This window comes from Cervus canadensis, chromosome 8, assembly GCF_019320065.1.
Source record: "Cervus canadensis isolate Bull #8, Minnesota chromosome 8, ASM1932006v1, whole genome shotgun sequence".
In the NCBI taxonomy this organism is placed as follows: Eukaryota; Metazoa; Chordata; class Mammalia; order Artiodactyla; family Cervidae; genus Cervus; species Cervus canadensis.
Window position 1 is genome coordinate 20,567,980 of NC_057393.1, and position 23,205 is coordinate 20,591,184.

Here is a 23,205-nt window from a genome sequence, read left to right on the forward strand (position 1 = left end):
CTCCAGACTGGTTTTCAATTTGAATAATAGTACATAGCCAAAGGGATTCCCTAAAAAGTTATTTGGAGAACAGATAATGATAAATGGCTCTGTGTCCTGCCTGAAGAAATTAAGATTATTTGGTACATTAAACCATCTGCAGTTAGTTTACATGGAATTATCAGTCAAGAAGGCACCTGTTGTAAAACTATAGAATAGGAAATGGCAATGATTTCAAACTGCCATTAATTCCGACCATTGAAGTAGTATCAACATGGACACTGAGAGAGAGTTGCCTCTCAAGGCGTGGATGTTCACTTGTATTTTTTCCTTCGTAGAGAAGGGTGGTACAAAAAGCACTCGGGTGTTCTTCATTCACAATTTTTATTTCTTGCAGTTAACTTTTTGTATCTTCAAAGTCAGTTTGTCTTTTAAAAAATTAATACTTACTCATCATACAATCCATTCCCTTCCCCCAAGGGAAACAAATTCAGGGAAGGAGTAATTTAGGGGGCAGTTGAAATAGGTTCTATAGGTTTGTGACAAAGGCTTCCCAGCCCACCATCCTGTACATATACAGCAAAATGGCAGCGCCTCAAGTTCACCTAAATGAAGTCCTAAATTCCAGCCCTAGGCAAGTGATTCAAGTGACTGCCATGGGAATAACAAAACAGAAACACTGTCACTGGCTTCCATTTACTTTCCATGGTAGTTAGCAGAGTCTTCAAACTGTCTCCCTTGGGAAAGTCAAAAGTAAGCATATAGAGGAATATTTTGACTTGGCCAGGAGTAATTATAAATGAAACCAGAAATAATTTATCTGGGCCACAGAAACAAATTTCTTTTACCATATTTTGCATTAAGTCCCCAGCACCTGAAGTAGCAAGTTCTAATAATGGGCTTCTAAAGGCATGCAGTTTTTCACACATCTACTTCAAAGAATTTCTTTCACTCAAACATACCACAATCAAGGATAAAATATTTCTGGAGGCACAGGAAGAGCACAAGAACAAATAAGTTTATGATGAGGCCTTTTGTATGACCAAGATGGTTCACTTTATAGAAGCAGTGAGAGCTGTTAAAAGTGCTACTAACAAAGGATAGTTTAACATTATACACACAACTCAACTGCACTGCTAAATATGGTTGTCTTTATTTTCTTTTTCCTTGCCCAGCCCTATCTAAACAAAATAGAACTACAGGACTGAAATTAACCCATTAAAATCAGCAATAAGTTATGAAAATCATAAAGCTTTTTTTTTCCTTTTTTAAGTAATTAAGGGTAGTTAAATTATTTAAAGTATACGAAGTCCAAAGAGTCAGGGTAAGGTCTCCAAGGCTTCCCAGGGTAAGGGGGAGGGCCGGGGAGAACCTTGGAGCTTGAAAGACAAAGGGAACACATGACATCAAAGTGCAGGCTAGAAATTTCACGTAAAATAACGTTTCTGAAAATATTGACAAGAGCAACAATAGCACCTGCACAATGGAGCTGTGAGGAAGGAGAGAGACTGCCTGTAGGAAAACGGAAGCAAATCTTTACATTAAAATGAGACAAGTGCCAAACTTAACTATGTTAACTATGATAGTGTGTCTACTATAGATATCAGATGGTTAAGAGATGATAAAAGGTAATGATTCTAAAAGAAAACAAAACAGCACTGACCTTTTTTCTACTTAGCCCAGACCTCATTCATTTTGTGCACTATAAAGAGTGAGGTGTGAGGTGTTTTATCATTATCAAATGCTGCATCAAAATAGATGATTTTTTCCCATGTGTTTTACACTATAAAAGACGTCTATGTTTTTTATGGACAAGCTTTAAAAAGATGTCATTTTGGTTTTCAACACATACAAACAGTTATCAAAATCTGAAATAAAAATGCTGCCGTGGCTCAGACCTTGGCCTGCTAATCTGCGTGTACAACTCTTCTGGCCCACGCAGACACAGAGGCACGTGAAGCTTTTTCCTTCTGGCCCCTCAATCCGAAATCAGGCCCTGCGTGGTAGAGGCTGTCACGCACAGGGACTGCCCCATGTGCCCAACGGCCTAAGGGCGGCTGACTGTAGAGCTGGCGATTGGGTGCCCTAGTGCTAACAATGCAGGATAAGGTTAGCTTGCTTAGCATGGAATCCAACAGAAAGCTGAGCTGCATGATGATCCCTTTCAAAAGGCTTCATGGGAGTCTCTCCTTTTGCAGAGCATGAAATGAGTTTTTTTTTTTTTTCCTTTTTATAAAGATCATCCACAGGCTTCATGATAAGCTGTCCTAGGCTGTTTTAATAGCTTTTTAGCTATCCAAGATTAATGCCTGATTATCTTGTCATTACTATAGGTTTGATTCTTGTTTGTTTTTAGGAACAAAGAGCGGGAAGGGTTCATAATCCCATCCTTAAATGTGTCTACTCAATCAATGTGATAGGAGCAAACTAGAAACTAGAAAAAGAGGATGTAATCTCCAGTGTCCTCTTTCAAATCAACTAAATCAAATTGAGAAAATTTCACACACATTTTCTGCTGCCATTAGAAACTGTGATTTTCAAATATGAATATTTGTTCTGCTGGGGAGGCTCTGCCCCACTTTTTGCTAAGTATTTGCTTAAATAGAGGTCTCTCAACCCTTTTGTTCAAGTATAGTTTTGCTTAGCTTTAAAGAGGAGACTGCATCATGAACCCAATTTAAGAGATTGTTTGGATTGAACTGGCCCAGTGAGTATTTTGCCCTGCACTGTCATGTCATGCTGGGTTCTAGGAAGTGAACGGAAGTTTGACACTGGCACTGGAGTAACCCTCGTCACTCCCAACACTCTGCAGGCTGCTGTGGTCATCAATGTCACTGATGCTGGTGGTACTGATATTGTCCACTTCTCCATGGGAGAACTCTGTGCTTTCAACATCCACTTCAATCTCCTCTGCCAAAGGGAAAAAAGGAGGAACGTTAGTAATCCAGTATATGTGCACTGGCAAGAACGAACAGGGTATGAGGGAAAGTAATTACTTTTGTAGTACAGAGGAATTACTATACAAACTGTTATCAGCGATCTCTTTAAGATCAGAAGGAACCAAAGATGAGAAATGGATATATTTGCAAAGAAATGTCTGGTATACAGTGGTGGTCTCAATTTATGTAGCAAGTTTACTAAAGCTTTTGACACCAGTCTGTCTAGACCTTCCACCAAAAGCACTTGACCTATTTGGGAATTAGTGTTTAATATTAAAAGATCCCAATGCTGAGTGGCTTAACAACATCTGTTTTGCCTTAAACTAGAAACTAATTCTCAGTGATGTTTAAACAGAACTCCCTTCATGGGGGTTGGTGGGGAGGGGGAACATAACATAATATAGATGAACTAGATAGAATATGTATCCATCCAGGCCTTTGGTGGTATAGTTCTATAGACTTCCAGGATCCATCATAAAGATCTCTGACTTTTCAGTAACCAAAATAAACAATCATTATAAAGTGCAAAGAGAACACAGACTTGTCTTCAAATTAATTTTCTTTTATCAAATATAGCTTGAAATGAGGGCATGAGGCTTAAGAGTCTCTGGATTATAGTCAGATCTATAGTAAAGATTATAGTAAAGGCATTTTAAATACTGGTATTTAACTTTACTTCAAAAACAAAACATGATAAAATCTAAATACATGTGACCCAGCTATCTATACATACTGTATTTTAACTGTTAAATACTACATATGCAATCAGCAATAATACATAAAAAGCAATACTTTTTTTTTTTAAACTGAGCCGAAAGACTATTTTCTCCCTTCAATTCTCTTAAATTCAAAAGCTTGATGTTTCATATTGGCATTGATTTTAACGGTTCACACTGATCACAGTTGCTTTAGAAAAGTGGATTCTAGCTGAGCACAAGAAGACAGAGCAAGTCATTTTGAAGAATATAATTTTCAAGACGGCATACTGCTTCAAAAAGTTTTAGCAATCTTTTTAAAATGCACTCAGTTATCCAGCAAACTGTACAAATAATCCTATGAATGCATAACTATTTGCTTCATATCCATTAATCCTTCACAGGCTATTTAGTGTTTCCTAGATCACAGAACACTCATCCGACCTGCACTTGGGAAACAAAATCAAAACACCCTATCCAATAGAGCATGCTAAATTTAAAAGTCCCTAACACTGGGAAAGAGGGCTGCCAGGTAAGAACAGGAATGGTATCATGAAGACATACTACCTCTCTGAAATTTGGAGGAGATAATAGCAGCAAGGGCAGCTAAAGCCTGAAGACTCAACAAGGTCACACAGCTTTGTAGCCAGCAAAAGAAAGACGAGGACGAAGGTCTACCTCCTTACGCAGGGTTATTTCTGCTATGCCTCTCACTCATAAATGCATTATGACCTTGAGGCTCTTGCTGCTGCTTCTGGTGAACTACTGTTCTTCAAAACCAAGTGCCACACAAAAAAAGTAAGCTTTTACATAATGACAACAAATCCAAGAACTCCTAGGGTTCTGTTAAAAACCTATTTGAAAGGTTCCCACAGAATATGTGGAGAAAGCAATGGCACCCCACTCCACTACTCTTGGCCTGGAAAATCCCATGGACGGAGGCGCCTGGTGGGCTGCACACCATGGGGTCACTAAGAGTTGGACACGACTGGGAGACTTCACTTTCACTTTCCACTTCCATGCATTGGAGAAGGAAATGGCAACCCACTCCAGTGTTCTTGCCTGGAGAATCCCAGGGACGGGGGAGCCTGGTGGGCTGCTGTCTATGGGGTCGCACAGAGTCGGACACGACTGAAGCGACTTAGCAGCAGCAGCACAGAATATGTGGAATTCAGGTATTAAAAAGAACTGACAAGAATGACTACAGTGGATTGGGACATATTCAGTACATGAAAAAATAATGAGTTTACAAGATAAAAACAAAGAGTTAAACAAAAAAGTTATCTCTGGAGATTGCTAAGGTGCCAATTCATTACTCAGAAAATTGATAAAGCAAAAGCAAGCATTTATCCCATCTTTCTAGTAAAGACTTTATTTGAAGGTAACCAGAAAGTTGATGAAAAACTGTTCTTTAAAGAAGAAAAAGTTAATAAACAACAATGATAGAAAATCACTATTTTGGGAACACCTAATGAAATAATGATCAGGGCAACAATCATCAATAACTGTTGAACTATTAAGTAAAAGGCTGATATATTTGCATTAATGTATCAAGATGACATCATCTGAACCCACTGACCAATGTTATCACTAGCATGGGGCAATTAAAAATAATACTGATATAACAGGAAATACACAGCACTACCTATGAAGTATCTGTGCCTCCAAAAAAAAAAAAACCTGAATATAATCAAACCCCTATACCTGTCAACCAGTTTACAAGAAATATGAGGGCAGAACATGTTAAATGACACCATGAAGATTCATTCAGTCACATCTAGAATGTGGGAAACTGTAAGAAAAATTATCCAGTTTCCCAGGTTCTACAACAAATAAATGGCATTGAAAAAAAAGTGGGAAAGGGAAAACTAGAGAAGTACAGTTGACCCTTGAACAGTATGGGGGGTTAAGGATGCCAACCCTCCGCAAAGAGACAAAAATCTGAGTCTACTGTTACAGTCAGTCCTCCCTATCTGCAGATTCAACCAACCATGGATCATGTAGTACTGTACCACATATTTAATGAAAAATACCTACAAATAAATGTACCTGTGCAGTTCACACTTGTGCTGTTCAAAGGCCAACTGTACTTAAAAGGTACAAACAAATGTAATGTAGACTTCGGATTCTGATTCAAACACACCAATGCCTTTTTTGAGAAAAATCTATCAGAGACTAGGTGTTGCTCCTGCTGCTGCTGCTACTAAGTCGCTTCAGTGGTGTCTGACTCTGTACGACCCCCATAGATGGCAGCCCACCAGGCTCCCCCATCCCTGGGATTCTCCAGGCAAGAATACTGCAGTGGGTTGCCATTTCCCTCTCCAATCAGAGACTGGGTGTTAGATGACATTAAATAGGATTATCCAATTTTATTGGGTTGGCCATAAAGTTTCTTTGGTTTTTAAGTAAAAATACAAGACAGATTTTTCCCTTTCACCAAGCAGTTTACTGAACAACAAATTCAGTTTTGTTCCACTCCCTTCTGCCACTTTTCAGGCAACTTCATAATTCCATCTTCCTAAAACTTTGTAAAAGGCACCTGGAACAGTTCCTTACTGAAAAAGATAGTCTTTCAGAGAACTAAGATTTTTTCCATTAAGATTTTGTAAAGGCTGAAATAAATGGAAATCAGAAGGTGGAATGTCTTGTGGATATAGCGGATGAATCAGAACTTCCCAGTCAAGCTGGAACAGTTTTTGCCTGGTCATCAAATAAACAAGCAGTCTTGTGGTACCCTGATGGACGATAATGCGTTTTCTGTTGACTAATTACAGATGCTTTTCGTTGAGTGCTGCTCTCACTCGGTCTAACTGGGAGCAGTACTTGTTGCAGTTAATCATTTGGTTTTCCGGAAGGAGCTCATAATAGAGGACTCCTTCCAGTTCCACCATATACACAAGATAACCTTTGGATGATGTGCTTGGTGCTTCAATTTGCTTGCTCCGCGATGTCTTCCATTCCACATTATTGTACAGTATCCACTTTTCATTGTCCATCACAATTTGATTTAAAAACAGAATGCTTTTGTTATGTTTCAGCAGAGAATCGCATGCAGAAATACAGTCAAGTACCTTCTTATGTGGAACCCAAACAAAGCGATTAACATAATCAAGTTGATGGAAATGATCTTCAATGCTTGATTTGGATATTCTGAGTATGTCAACTGTCTCCTTCGTGGTATAACATTTATTGTTCTCAATTAATGTCTCAATCTGATTGTTATCAACTTCAACCTGACTGTGAAGCATTGTCCAGCAAGAAATCTCCAGCACAAAACTTCACAAACTACTTTTGACATATTTGATTAGTCATGGCAACTTCGCCATAAACTGCACAAATCTTTGTGTTTCAGTTGCATTTTTACCTTTCTTGAAATAATATAATATTCTGAAAATGTTTTTTTTCTTCCATCTTCAATATTAAAATGGCTACATGAAAATTCACTAAAGTTTTTAAAAGTATGCACACTGATATGAGAGCTATCACAGTACAATCTAATAAAATTGTTGTGAGTGAAATTAAAGACAACTAAGCAATACTAGACCCATCTTATGGAAAAAAATCAAATGAACTTTTGGCCAACTCAATATTAATTTTATGGGATGTTATAACAGTATTATGTATTTTTTAAAGTCCTTTTTATTAAAGATACATACTGAAGTATTTAGGAACAAAATGAAATGTTACCTGAGGTTTGATTTTAAAAACTTCAGAAGAAATGGTCAGGGCATACAGGTGGTAGAGAACAGGTGAAAAAAGAATGACAATATGTTGACAGCTGTCCAAGCTGGATGATGGATACCTGAGAGTTCATTATTCTATTTACTTTAGTATATGTTTTAAATTTTCCATACTAGGACTTCCCTGGTAGTCCAGTGGTTAAGAATCTACCTGCCAATGCAGGAGACATGGGTTCAATCCCTGGTTCAGGAAGATTCCACATACCTCAGGGCAACCAAGCCCATATGCCACCACTACTGAGCCTGGTCTCTAGAGCCCAACAAGAGAAGCTACTGTGATGAGAAGCTTGTACACTGCATTGAAGAGCAGCCTCGAGGAACCTCTAGACTACAACTAGAGGAAAGTGCTTGCACAGCAACCAAAAATAATAAATTTTTTTTTCAAATTTCCATAATAAAAAGAAATTTTACAAAATTTTCTCTTTTGTTTCAGAATCCTCAAAACCTTGTGAGCTCTAGTTTCCCAAATATGAAGTGACCAGAGTTCACCTCTGGGATCTTTTATTGTGGTGTGAGGCCTGATGTGGTGGGAGCTATAGATGAACAGATCAGTAAAATTCAAACAATTACAATTTCTTTTCTGGTTGTTTTTCTTTAATTCTGCCAAAGACAAATGTTCTGGGACAGATGTAACGAGAAATGGAGGGTGTCGTACTTTAAAATACAGATATAAAAATTAACATCACCAGTAATAAAACATATCAACATCATGTATCTTCCTGATACAATGAACTAAGAAGGGCACAACATCACTTCTGTGGTATTTCTTCCCTCAAATATGTAACACCTCGGTCTAACAGAAAACATCAGATAAACCCAAATTGAGGAACACTGTATAAAATAAAATAATGACCAATATTCTTCAAATGTGTCATGGTCACGAAAGAAAGACTGAAGAAATATTTCTAAGGCAATGGAGATCTTACACCGGATCCTGGATCAGACACAGAACATTATTAGGAAAAGTAGTGACATCTGAATAAGGTTAATAGATGAATAGTATTGTATGAATGTTAATTTCTTGGTTTCAGTAGCTGTATTATGGTTACATAAGATTAAAATTAGAGGAACCTGGGTGAAGGGTATATGAGAACAATTTTCTACAGAAAGCTTACAACTTTAAGTCTAAAATTTTTTCAAAGTGGAATATTTGATATATATATATATATATATATGTGTGTATATATATATAATCAAGAAAAAATGTTCTATAGTTCATACAGGCTTTGCTAGACAATGTTGTGACTGCTGCATACAGTGTTGGTGTAGAAGAAGGAAGCAAACACAATGCCACCTATCCTACCCTCTCTAAATTCAGAGACAGGGATGGTTTGTGTTTCATTAGGGAAGAAGCTCACTGCCTACCTCGCTCTGAATCAGAACGATCTGAAGAAATAGTTGATCCAATGCTATCCATTCGTATTCGTTCCATCTCTTGAGGACCCTGCAGCTGTTCCAGTCGCCGCTTTAAAAATCTCTGTTCTCGTTCCAAATTCTCTAGCTGGTGCTGGCTCTTCCTTTCAGCTTCTTCAAGTTTCTGAAATGATACAGTGATATTTAAGTTTGTGTGTTGTACAGTACAAACAGTAAAATTGATTCCTAACATCTCAGAAGATTTATTCTTTGACAGAGAAAACATGAATGACTATACAAGTATATGTGTGTGTATAAAAACATACATAAGTATGTATTTTTAAACATCAAAACTAATTTTTTCTTCACTTTGTGTGTGTGTGTGTATAATGAATGCTACATTACTATAACAATATGGGGTTTTCAAAGTCTGTCAAATTATTGCCATAAAAGAGAAAACTGCTCTGCAGCACAGCCTGATGGAAAAACACTGAGGGACACAGCCAGAGTCATCTCCACCAGGGGGCACAACTGCCTTCCTTCGGGTATCAGCAGAGTAACTGTTATTTTCCTGGTATTCCCAGCTCTTAAAATGGCCATGCTGTCAAAACAATTTAGTGTGATCAGATTATGTTGTTCCTATCAGATTAGCGTTAAATTTTCAGAAAATTTCTCTTTTGAGGTCAGTTATTAAAGGAGAGCATTGTGAGCTAGCTAATATATGTGAACAGAAATCACTACTAAAAAGAGAGCAGGACTGAGAGAGTCATGTGAAAATAAGATAAAAAAAAAAAAATTCCTACCTTGATGTGTGCTTTGGCTTTGTTGAGCAAACCAAGTGTTGTGTGCCTGGTGCAATCTGGTCCTAGTGGAATCAGAACTTTTAAGCGTTCTAAACACAGGCGAAGATGAGCTCGTCTAAGAAAGACAAAGGTAAGTCAAATCAGCAGTCTGAATATTCCACTAAAAACATCTTAGAGCCTATTTTAAGACAAATAAGAACTTGCACATTATTCAGTTTCAAAAAAGTATCTGAATTCAAGTGCAGGCGTGCCTACTCCTGGCTTCCGTCTCCTGCCACTTTTGTTGTACACGGCAGACATTGGTCACTTCAGATTATTATCCCCAATGGTAACCTCTGTCACAGGTGATTTAACCAGTCCCATAAACTTTCTCAACTGTATTAATGTCGAAGTAGGAAAACATTGGGCAACTGTATTTGATTTTGAATGTATAAGACCAAAGGCTAGGTTAGAGGTTTTCAGCTTCACTACCCGAAAAGGCTCATAAATTTCCATTTCCTCCCTTCCACCTTTCATTCACACACACACCGTAGCCATCCTATAGTGTTTATATTATTATGCATTAGTTTAAACCATATAAAATTTCTGATACTCAGCCATTTCTCGCTTATAAAAATGACAACTTCATATGATCCAACACAAAAAAAACAGCAAAATTTTGTGGCCAGTGAGGATAGGGTGAAACAAAATACATGGCTCTAAGGTCAATTCCAGGCACTGAATCAACAACCTATAAAATAGTCCCCTGCTTCCTAATATCTAAGTGTATCAGCTATCATTAGCTTTTCCTTTTTATTTCTCTGTCTCCCTCTCCCCTCTCTTACTACCCACCTCCCATATTCTACACCTGGAAAAAAGCCAGGTGACAGAATTCTTCACCAAAAGTCACTGTACTCTTTAACGCACTCATCCGGTGGGCTGGATAGGGAAATGTTTCCTGTATATGCTAGCAGAGAGCCTCGTGAATGTACATTCCATGTGCCCTGTGTGCTCTGCTGTGCTGTGCTGAAGTTGCTCAGTCATGTCTGACTCTTTTTGAGTCCCTGGACCATAGCCCGCCAGGCTCCTCTGTCCATGGGGATTCTCCAGGCAAGAATACTGGAATGGGTTGCCATGCCCTCCTCCAGGGGATCTTCCCAACTCAGGGATCGAACGCAGGTCTCCTCCATTGCAGGGGGATTCTTTACTAGCTGAGCTACCAGAGAAGCCCATGTGCCTACCCTACAGGAACTATGATTACCATGATGAGAATTCTGGATACATAATTTCACCCTGAAACAATATTAGTTTACATATCTGGTTCTGCAGTTCATAATGTACAACTTAATCCACAAGTTGGTAGTCTATCTGAAAAGAAAACCCACGTATGTGTTCACAGATTAGCCCTATTCCTTAAAGAACTATAATTGAACATTTAGCAACTGTGTCAACTGCCGCAGGACCAAAACACATCCTCCATTTTCTCCTCAAAGACGGTCAAACGGTTTACTAGCTCACCCATCAAACTATGCTTTCTCTGCCTTACTACATAAGAAATAATGTCAAGAGAAATTCTCAAATGCTAGCAAGTTCAAGGAGGGATAGCAGAAGGCAGCCAATTATGTCACTGACAGGCAAGGATGTTAACGGTAGTGAAGTGAGGTTTGGCCGATGAATTGTCAAGATTCTTCTAGTACCTACTAGCCCAGCATAGTTAGAGGTCTGTTAGTATTTCCATTCCAAACCTCTTTATTGAGGTCAATAACTCAAATCTAGTAATTGGCTGCAGGCTGAAACCTGACATACCTGATGTGGATAAAGAAAAAAAATTTTTTTTAATTTTCCTTAAAAGTTTATCAATGGATTCCTGGTTAATGAGATTTAACAATTTTAAAGTCACTCTCCTCCCCTGATGTACAAACCAAAATCACAGAATTGTAATTTTTAATTGGAAAATTTCTTAGGTGAGGACTCTCACATGATCACAGGCTAAAACTAAACAAAATAAGGTCCACAGTAAAAAGGGCCTTTAAACTCTTCATTAGTATTATTATAGCATATGCCTAATAACTGAACTCATATGATATGACTGGAGGGTGGAGAGAGACTGGTGGTTCTCTTGCAATAATTAGAGGCTCCCAAGAGGGCTTTGAATTCAATCATCTAAAAAAAATTGCAAAGTTAACAAGTATTTTGCCAAAGGAATAACTTGTCATATTTAATCCCAGAAATTCAGTACATATGTAGAACTTTTAGTTTAAGAAGTTTCAGATGACTCCTTACTACAGTTGTACATCAAGAAAAAAATGGGGGGGGGGTGCAGAAAAAAATGTGTGGGTCAATTTTCTGTTTTGTAAAATCTAAAAGTCATATTAAAATCTAAGCAGAATGTACTGCAACATGGATAAAAGTAGAGATTATCATGCAACATGGATAAAAGTAGAGATGATCATACTAAAAGTAAATCAGAAAGACAAATACCATATGATATCATTACATGTGGAATCTAAAATACGTCACAAATTAATATACCTACATATAAAACAGACTCACAGACACAGAGATCAGACTTGTGGTTCCCAAGGTGGGAGTAGGGGGGCGGGAGAGGTATGGGCGGGAGAGTCTGGGGTTGGCAGATGCAAATATTACATTTAGAATGGATAAACAACAAGGTCCCAGGGATAGTACAGGGAACGATTTCCAATCTCCTGGGATAAACCAGGAAAAGAATACTTTAAAAAAAGAATATATATATATATATATGTATGTGTAACATATGTGTGTATGTATATGTATATGTGTAACATGTATGTATAACAGTCACTGTTGTACAGCAGAGATTGGCACATCAGTGTAAATCAACTAGATAAATAAAAATGATAAAGATGAAAAAGATGAATAAAATGAACTATCCTTTAATGTGAAAAAATAAAATCTGGGCAGAAATCAACTAACAATATTAAAATGTTGGTTTTCTCCTTTTAAAAAATCATTCAGTTGTATATTTATTACATGACTTTTGTGTACTCAGCAATGTTCTGGATGCTTGAGTGGGAGAAGTAAAAAAAGAAAGGTAAATTTTAACAGTTTACAATCTAGACTACAGAATGAAATATATTTTGTTTCAGTTGGTTCACAATGAAATGAGTCATACAGATATCAAGGGTGACAGAATCTAAATGAAAGAAGAGATTATAACTGAAGAAGACAGCCTAATAAAAGAGGTTGAAACTTAAAGGATACTGAATTTGTTTATGAAAAAAGCAAGGTAATTAAAACAGTAAAAAATTTAAAATTCAAATATTGGGACCAAGTTTAAACCTAAAATTAAAAATACTTTAGATTTTTTCATTCACAACAAAACAACTGAGTTGGAATTCAATAAGGAAATATCAACCAAGTTCAGCAGTCTGGTGATGTACAACAGCACTGTCAGATCAGGAACTGCCAAGGCCAAAGGAGTCAAGGTGTAAGTAATGTCTAAATGAGCCAGGAAGGCAGACTGCCCCTCCAAAATACTGTTAGTCACTACTGAACATTTCTTCAGTCAAGTCAATTTTTTAGATCATTCTTTAAAATTGAAGTGTAGTTAATTTACAATGTTGCATTAGTTTCAGGTGGACAGCAAAGTGATTTGGTTTTATATCTATGTGTGTGTGTGTACACACACACACTTTTTTTTTTTTCAGATTCTTTTCCATTATAGGCTACTACAAGATACTGAATATAATTCCCTGTGCTATACAGTAGGTCCTTGTTTGTTTTATATATAGAAGTGTGTATATTTCAAACTCTAATTTATCTCCCCACCATAATTTTATTTTCTATGTCTGTGAGTCTATTTCTGTTTCATAAATTCATTTATATCATTTTTTCAGGTTCCACAAATAAGTGATATCATATGATGTCTTTCTCTATATCTGACTTACTTCACTTAATCTGATAATCTCTAGGTTCATCCATGTTGCTGCAAATAGCATTTCCTTCTTTTTTATGGCTGAGTAAGATTCCATTATATATATGTGTGTGTGTGTCTATACACACCACATCTCCTTTATCATTCATCCCTTGGTGAACATTTAGGCTGCTTCCATGTCTTGGCTATTATAAATAGTGCTGCAATAAACATTGGGGTGTATATATCTTTTTGAATTAGTCTTCTCTGGATATATACTCCAGGAGTACAATTGCAGGATTATATGGTAACTCTGTTTTCACTTTTTTAAGGACCCGCTATACTGTTCTCCAGGCCTCCCAGGTGGTGCTAATGGTAAAGAACCTGCCTGCCAATGCAGGAGATCTAAGAGACATGGGTTCGATCACTAGGTCAGGAAGATCCCCTGGAGGAGAGCATGACAACCCACTCCAGTATTGTCTGGAGAATCCCATGGACAGAGGAGACTGGCAGGCTACAATCCACAGAGTCACAAAGAGCCAGATATGACTAAAGCGACTTAGCGTGCACGCATGCTGTTCTCCATAGTCCCTGGACCAATTTACATTCCCACCAACAGGGTAGAAGGGTTCCACTACTGAACATTTCTTCAGTCAAGTAGTTTTAAATGTGTTCCAAGATACAGTTTATACCAAGAAAACATACCCTGAGATATGTCTTACAAAGGCCAGTGATGCCATTGTCCATATTTTGTAAGTAGGGTCCTCATGAAGAATGAGTGTGAATGATGTCCTCTGCTCTTCTAAGGGGACAGGTATATGTGGGGGAGCTAAATGTTATTTCCTCCAGTTTTTGTATTAATACTTGTAAGTGAATCAGGCATTAGGAGAACAGAGTAACAAAGGGTTAATGGAAGTTGAAAGGATAGCAGCTGACCAAGGCGGAGCCACACTTTTCAAAGTGGCCATTCAAATATACACAGTTTTTCCATGTGCTTATATGCCCCTTTAAGTAAATGCAATGGATTCCCTGTGACTGTAAACTGGAAAGTTAAATCAGAAAAATCCATTATCTTCCATATGTAAGTTTTTTCTCTTCAGCAAATTACAAAACGAATTGTATGACAGAATTCTTCTTCCCTTACAATGGTGCTGTGCTGCTCTCCACCCTGTCCCCCAGTCTCCCTGCTGGTAACCAGATTGCAAGCTTAACCACCAATGACCTAGAAAGGCATATCTTTTGATGCCATCTGGTCCTTTCTTTTCTTGCCTTCATTCTCATGTGACTGGTGGCTCTGGAGTCTCCTGGACGGAGTTGCCAAATCATGAACTGTAAGACGCTGGCAGAAGAAAAAAGGACAAGAGACAGAGAAGAAAAAAAGCTTGGTTTGATTTGAAAACCCTTATGTACTGAGAAGAAACTTGCAAGTATCATAAGATGATGTTTTTCAAGTCGTCACGGAGTGGAGGAACCATGAAAGGCACGGTCCTGCACCAATAGTCAAAGTATAAGAAGGTTGGGGAAACTTAAGGCTGTTGTTCTGAATATTCTGATGAACACTAGACTAACAACCAATAGGAAAAAACCTAGCATTGTAAATTTACATAGTTAAACTTGATGGAAAAGAATTTAGCACCCTGGTTAGCATTTACTTTTCACAACACATTGATAGCTCAATAAAAACTATACAACTAAAATCTTTCCTAATTTAGCATGTGTGACTGTAAAGCAAAATTAGAATTAGACACTGTAGCAGGAAACGCCCTGTGAGAAAACTGGAGTCTCCTTGCAGAGAGTGAGGCAGCAAGACAATGAAAAGATAGCAAAGTAATTTTATTTTCAAAGACACTTTGAGGTCTGTTTTAAAATGAGATATAAAAGTGGGTTTTTCCCAGGGGAAGAGGCAATTCCCAGTGACTAACCCTGTTAGAGAGAAGGTCCTATCAAAATTACCCACACCTTCCAAAAGGGCAAGCCCCTTGTGGGAAAAGGAACAATTAGAGTCTGTTTGGCTTTTATTTTGGTAGATTGGGATCATTTTTCCCTAAAGGAACCAGTGCTGCTTTTGATTTCAAACCTTGTAAACTTTACTGCCAAACTGAAATATCACAGAACATGAGGGGAAATGATTTTGCTATAAAATGGCCCCTGCCAGTAGCTATGATATTTTAAAGCATAGGTATATCAACCAGAAGAGGCACACACAGTGTTGAGGGGAGAGAGAGGAAAGAATTCCCTTTCAGAAAAAAATTGCAAGTATCATATGATGATGTTTTTCAAGTTGTCTCTTGAAACTCTTATTCCTCTGCCCAACAACAATAAGAAATTTAACACCTGCCCAGCCTCACAAACCATCCGTTGGCTGATGCCCTTGGAGGCATGGTCCTTCACTGAAACTTGCTTGTCTTTCATTCCTCCACTATGGGATACCAAGACTTTGCCAAGTAACTAAATAAAAATGGAAAACAAGTCAAGTGATAGGGACAGTACTTGTATTCCTCTCTGTTGAACGTTATGCAACGGGCTGAGTCCTCCCTTGAGCCACATTCTTCAAAGCTGTAGTGGCTCGTGGCCAGGTTTCCCAACTACACAACACTTCTGTACATGACAGCAGCTAGCTGCTTATCCCACACATTTTATATTCCAGCATTTCTCTAAAATGTAACATGTTGAGAATTTTCTGAAAGTCTGCAAAGTTACCAAAAACAAAAAACAAAAACCTGCCTGCTTCCTTTTCTTATTAAAAAATGACATTAAAGATATTGCAGATCCAGAATCCAAGCACAATCATGCTACTCATGAATTTTATTTACAAAAACTGATATTATATACTGCTGTTCAGCTTATCCTATTTGTGAAATAAGCTTTAGGCATGCTATTCCCATAAAATGGCACATGATAATTATATGTTTCATTTACAGTCTATGTACTATCTACTTCATAAAAAAATAAACAGACTATTAACTCCCAGTGAGCAACATGGTAAGCGGCATTTCCCTAGCATCAGAATTGACTGTGGTGTCACGGGGTTTAATGAAAACAAAATTAAAACTTAGGAGAATAGCTAGGACCCTCTTCTCACTCTTCCAAAAAAAAAAAAAAAAAGCTGCTTTCATTAATATTCCCCTTAATTCATTTGGTATCTTATAAAATAACGAGATAGGAATATCAACAATTGCTATAATGAAGTTGTAAATTATATAAACTACATAATATTATAATAATATAAATTATTCTATAGTCACATTATCCACCTCACCACTAAAGGGCTCATCTATATACAAGATAAGGAATAAAATCAGTAAGGTTGAGATACACATTACTCATTCTTCAAAGATTTTTTTAAAACCACTTTCTCCCAATAAAATCAAAGTAGTTCTACTCTGGGTTAGGGAGCCGACAGTATTTAAAGCCAGAAAGTTAAACACAGTATGCCTTCCAGAAGTCATAGTTTTCCTCAAAGATTTAGGAAAAAAACACTATTTTATACAGAAACAGAGATAATGTAAAGTGTATTTTTAAAATAAAAACTTCAAACAAATCTCTCATTATTTCACACTACAACCAAGGGCCTCCAGGAATCTATGTTAAACTATTAAAGCAAATTACCACAGATTACTATAAGAACTTGGGACTTCAGAACATCAATTCTGGATTACTGTTGGGATTATGTTTTTCAAAGGTTTAGAGAGAGAGAAAAAGCGGGGGGGGGGGGGGCGCAAGTGAATGGGCGAGAAATGTGAGTACTCAATAAATTAATGATGACAAATAGTGGCATATTCTTTCTTAAGCTACACAGATTCTATATAGGCCGAAATTTCATTTACTCTTCACAACTCAGAGATATGAAGACAATTAACTGCCAGTCAATAACAATGACCATCCGCAAACAACAAGCTACACCCTATTATGCCCTGAATTACATGCTGTAAAAAATTTTTAAAGATGACAGTAGTAATCTTTATCTGTCTGAAGACAGACAATCTGTCTTAATCTTACCTGCCTACCATCCTTCTAGCCTCACTGGTCACTATCCATTCCCTTTTGCAAAACTCTTCCACAAACCAAAGGTTTCTATTTTCTGATTTCTCTACCTGGAATACCCTTTCCTCCACTGTCCACTGGGCATCTAACTCATTCATCAATCCACAAACTACTGTTTCTTCCATGAGGGCTTCTTTGCCATATCACCTTTCTCAGATAATAAACACTTGATTTTTACACTAATCACATTATATTCTAATTACCTTCCAGCTTAGAATGAATCCATACTTTTTAGTCATTTCAGTTCTTCCAATAACCAAACAGAAAAATGGCCCATGGTGGATAGAAAAGATGTAACAATTTCCAATGGATATTTCTGGGCCTCTCTAACTCACCCACCACTTCATGGGAAATAGATGGGGCAACAGTGGAAACAGTGGCTGACTTTATTTCTTTGGGCTCCAAAATCACTGCAGATGGTGATTGCAGCCATGAAATTAAAAGACGCTTACTGCTTGGAAGGAAAGTTATGACCAACCTAGATAGCATATTAAAAAGCAGAGACATTACTTTGCCAACAAAGGTCCATCTAGTCAAGGCTATGGTTTTTCCAGTGGTCATGTATGGATGTGAGAGTTGGACTGTGAAGAAAGCTGAGCACTGAAGAATTGACGCTTTTGAACTGTGGTGTTGGAGAAGACTCTTGAGAGTCCCTTGGACTGCAAGGAGATCCAACCAGTCCATCCTAAAGGAGATCAGTCCTGGGTGTTCATTGGAAGGACTGATGCTGAAGCTGAAGCTCCAATACTTTGGCCACCTGATGCGAAGAGTTGACTCATTGGAAAAGACCCTGATGCTGGGAGGGATTGGGAGCAGGAGGAGAAGGGGACGACAGAGGATGAGATGGTTGGATGGCATCACCGACTCGATGTACATAAGTTTGAGTAAACTCTGGGAGTTGGTGATGGACAGGGAGGCCTGGCGTGCTGTGATTCATGGGGTTGCAAAGAGTCGGACACGACTGAGCGACTGAACTGAACTGAACTCACCAAAGTTGATGTAGTAATACAGGGGCCTCAAAACAGTATAATCAGATGGCAGGCCAACATTCACGAGTGACGTGCTTACAGATGTCGGAACTCTTATACTTTGGTGTGCAGCTGAAGTCACCACCAAAGACAACTACATGTAGAGTAACTGACAATTCTCCAACCAACTCTTGTTTAGGGTTGACATCTCTCTTAGTAGTGAAGCAGAGGACTGGGAATTGCAGCCATTACAACAGAGTAACTTATTAAAGTACTGACAATGATGGGGGACTAGGATAAAATAACAATGTCAAATACACAGATAATTTTTTAAAATCCAATATTTTTGGTCACCACCAATATCAACTTTCTGACCTTACTAACAGGCCTCCTAGCATGCAGATCATCTGACTGATTTAAGTTTGGCCTCTGTTCCAGCTGTTGCTCAAGAAATGATGGTAATGACAACTATGATGACAGGAAGGCAATTATTAAGGAGAAAAGAGAAAAAAAAAAAAAGGTAAGAAAACCCAAGTATGAGAGGGGAAAGTCTAAAAAGAAATACTCCATACTGCAAAGGGGGAAAAAATTAAATGAATGTTTTTTAATCTCATTTGATAACATGAGAAACTCATGTTTGCATAGTGTTACAAGATCCCAGGATTACTGATCACTTGAAGCCTATAGCATAGAACACATACATTTTTTTATTGACCTGCATTCCTCTCTAAGGGAGACGACTATTGATAGCATTTGAAAAAAATTAATTAAAATCTGGTTCCAGAGGCATATGTTCTCTACTAAAACTTCCACAAGGAACCCAATCTCCAAAGTGATTTAACAGATATTACTCACTTGATGTCCATTCTATGCTCAACTTAGCTTCCATGCATACATCTCATTCCCTCTCTTATCTGTTTACGAGGATTTGGTTTTTTTCTTTAAAAAGAAAAAAACAAAAAACGATCACTCATTCACCATATTTCTTTGGTCACACAAGAACTTTCTGTATTCCAAGTTTCAAAGTCTGGGAAATAGGGCTACATCACTGGTGAAAACAGTGGCAATTTGTTCTAAATACAAAATAGCTTATTTTCCTTTGGCAACTCTCCAGGGTTTTGGGTGGAGGGAAAGGATACTTCTCTCTGGAGAGATCAGGCTCTGAACCTGGCCTAATGTCAAAACTTGGCTGTGGGTGGGAAAGAAATTTTTTTAAATTATTTATCTTTCACATCAGTTTGGAAACTGATTAAAGATTTTTGCATTATTAACGGTTTTTCTACTCTCCAGTCTTTTGTTGGTGTTCATCCCTATTCTGGCAGCCCCCATTGGCTGATTTAATGGTACCAAGGGGCTGAGAAGTGTTGCTGTCCAAAAGAAAAAGCATTCTCTCACAGGGACTGGGAAGGCAATCTGCAATCACAACAGTAGCTACTTGTTAATTTTCTATTTGAAACACAGTGATGTCAATAGCATTGTACCCTGCCAGCCACCATGGGGTAAAGTACATTTTGAAACCAAAACAAACTTCCTACGTGCTGGTAAGTCAGATTTGAGACACGGAGATAACGTTCTTTAAGACACTGCCCTAGTTTTATATACAAACACACACACAACAAGCATTAGTCTACTATTCTGCAAAAGCTGAAGTCTAACTCTCACAGCTGCATTCATACCCATTGCCAATTTATCAAATCATAGTCCAGGATGGAAGAGGGAAATGAAGAAATATTGTTACTGATCTCTAATAAAATGGCGATCCTATTTAGCACAAACAGCACACTCCCAGAATGCTTTGTTATGTAAATTTTCACTTGGAAGCAGAAAATGAAAACAGCATAACACCTTTAAAAATAGCCCCACTATTAAGATGTGATTAGTGTAATAGTTCACTTTAAGGAGGTGTATTCACTTAGGAGGAAAGACACCTTTTCAGAAACGCTCTGGTCTAAGAATTAATGCATCCCCGGAAGATGAATATTCACAATTTGGACTGAATATAAGTAACCTGAAATAGAGAGCTGAATGATTAGAACTAGTGACCATACTTGCCACTGGCAGACTGCACAATGGTTTGATATTGCTGGACATCTGCCAATTTAGTCATTCTAGCTAGGGATTATTTTTAAAGACGCATTTTAGCAAAATTTCCCCAAAATCAAAATGCAGGGGCTTCTGATTTTGTTTTTGTTTGGGGAGGTAAAATTTGGGGCAGGAGAAGGGTAACAAAGAGCAATTGTTGGTCAGTGTATAATTTTTAAACTATTAATCCTAAAGTATTTGTAGGACATTCGGAATCTCTAGAAGAATAAAGATACACAGAATTTTAAACATTCCACAGTCTTGAAAATGACAGAGAATTAATGTTTTCATTTCAAAGTTACTTAAAACTCTTCTGATCTTTCTCTTTCATTATACTATATCACTCTTTTTTTTTTTTTTCTGACCACAAAGGGCCCAACTGAAGAGTAGTTTTTGAGAGTTGCTTCTGGAGGCAGCTTCACATTACACCTGGCACCAATCTTGGGCATGCTCTCTTCTGATAAAACAGAAAATTTTTTTTATTGCTGTATTAGGGCACTGACAGATAAGCATTTTTAAGCAGGTAGAAAATGAACATGCTTTAAAAACTACTGTTAAAAACCCTTCTGAAAAGGAAAGGTATTCAAAGAATTAACAATAGTCTCTTAAAAGACAAACTTTACCAGTAAAAGACTGGGCTCAAATTAAGACTGGGTTGCAACACTACACTTTGTGACTTGTTTCTATTTTGTCTAAATCTTACTTTGACTCTCCTCTGGATAAGCCCAGAAAAAAATTAAATGAGAGAAGAATCAGAGAGCTAATATTTATTTTTCATGATTCCAGCCACAACTCAATACCATTATAGTTTTTTGTTCAAGAAGATCTACTACAAGAAGTGCCATTACACTTTGATTCTGGAGAACAGAGCTGAAAAATCTATATTGTTCAGTGGATTTGAGAAGGAAAAGTCAGGCAGAGCGAACATGTTCCATTTTGTTAATACTGCCAGTCAAAATCCTGACTGTTCATCAGGGGAGGCTGTGTGGCTCTCTCGCCTAGGTATACCCCAACAACAACATAAAAACTGTTGATTCAACCAAAGAAGGTGGTAGAGTTTGGAGGTTAAGTTTGCCCAACAAGGTTATAATTCCTTTCAGGTATTAGAAATATTACAAGGTGAAAGTCTTGAAACATCTTTCAGGATCACCAACATCTCTAGTCTCAGGAAACAAAAGATACATGAAGGATCCTTTGAAATAAAGGAAAATAAGACTCCAAATTTTATTCATCATTCTTCTAAACACACCAATATTTCCTGAATATTGCAAGCCAAAAAATACATGTTTCTTCCTTCATCTGACCCAATACATGCAGCAGTAAATGCCAACTGCTTTCAAGGGAGTTCTAAGAGCCCAGTATCACCAAATTGTTCTTTAGGAAAACCCTCCTCCATTTCAAAAATAGCAGTCTTGCAAAGTCGTTCAGCTCTATCTAAATTGTGTTATGTTTACAAATGTTTTAACTGCAAAGATGGAATTTCCAATTGAAAAAGAACCTTACTTAGAAAAGCCTGAATTTTTTTTACAGCTATGCCAAATACAAGCTGTTCTGTAAAGAAATAATTGTGAATCAGCCTGGAATAAAGTGAATCAAGACAGAAAAACCATACAGACATTACAGCCCTAGAGAAAAATTCAATAATTGGTCACACCACTAATTCAAATGCCAAAAAGTAAGTGTTTGTCAGTGACGCCAACAGGCTGGACAAAACTTAAATATGATGGTTGTCCTCCATGACAATACCTATATATTACAGAGATATATCCCTAACATCTTCCTACTAAAGCCCAATAGCAATGTTCTTTCAAAGAATTGATCTAAATTGGTTTGCTTTTATTTTCATTTTTTATTAGGGTAATAAATAGTTAGCATTCACTGGGTAAAGCGGGACTGTCCTTGTTTTTCTTAATCTGAAAATTCCTCCTTTAAGGTTTCAAAACTTCAAAGGAGTATACTTTCTAATTCTAGTCCATTGTGATTTTGGTGAAAAAAATCTTAGCTGTACTCCTTAATTTCCAGATTTCTCCCTTGTTCTAATTTAGGTATTGCATTTCCAGATTTAAAGGATAATTTCTCTCATTTAATTTTAGATTATTTGAAGGCTCAGCATTGTTCTTACTTTGGGATAAAAGTACTAGAAGATAAAGGAGTCTATAAAAACAGATTTTTTGGTAGTGGCATAAAATCCTATATCAACCTCCCAATCAGTTTTCAGGCATACTTAAAAGCAACAGGTTGTATGCTGAAATTTTTTTTTTCCATTTATTTTTATTAGTTGGAGGCTAATTACTTTACAATATTGTAGTGGTTTTTGTCATACATTGACATGAATCAGCCATGGAGTTACATGTATTCCCCATCCCGATCCCCCCTCCCACCTCCCTCTCCACCCGATCCCTCTGGGTCTTCCCAGTGCACTAGGCCCGAGCACTTGTCTCATGCATCCAGCCTGGGCTGGTGATCTGTTTCACCCTAGATAATATACATGTTTCGATGCTGTTCTCTCGAAACATCCCACCCTCGCCTTCTCCCACAGAGTTCAAAATTCTGTTCTGTACATCTGTGTCTCTTTTTCTGTTTTGCATATAGGGGTATCGTTACCATCTTTTTAAATTCCATATATATGTGTTAATATACTGTATTGGCCTTTATCTTTCTGGCTTACTTCACTCTGTATGATGGGCTCCAGTTTCATCCATCTTAGAACTGATTCAAATGAATTCTT

General features: G+C 37.5%; 1 protein-coding gene across 2 annotated transcripts in view; it reads right to left on the reverse strand.

The window, feature by feature from the left end:
- Nucleotides 1-349: 349 nt before the first annotated feature.
- The window catches only part of MXI1 (MAX interactor 1, dimerization protein), an 87,660-nt gene continuing 64,804 nt past the window's right edge, over nucleotides 350-23,205 (reverse strand). For both annotated transcript variants that reach the window (XM_043475470.1, XM_043475471.1), the window contains exons 4-6: nucleotides 9,510-9,624; nucleotides 8,719-8,890; nucleotides 350-2,889 (exon numbers count right to left, since the gene is read on the reverse strand). In XM_043475470.1, coding sequence (XP_043331405.1) covers nucleotides 2,726-2,889; nucleotides 8,719-8,890; nucleotides 9,510-9,624 — 451 coding nt within the window. In that variant the 3' untranslated portion in view covers nucleotides 350-2,725. The remainder of the gene's footprint in view (nucleotides 2,890-8,718; nucleotides 8,891-9,509; nucleotides 9,625-23,205) is intronic.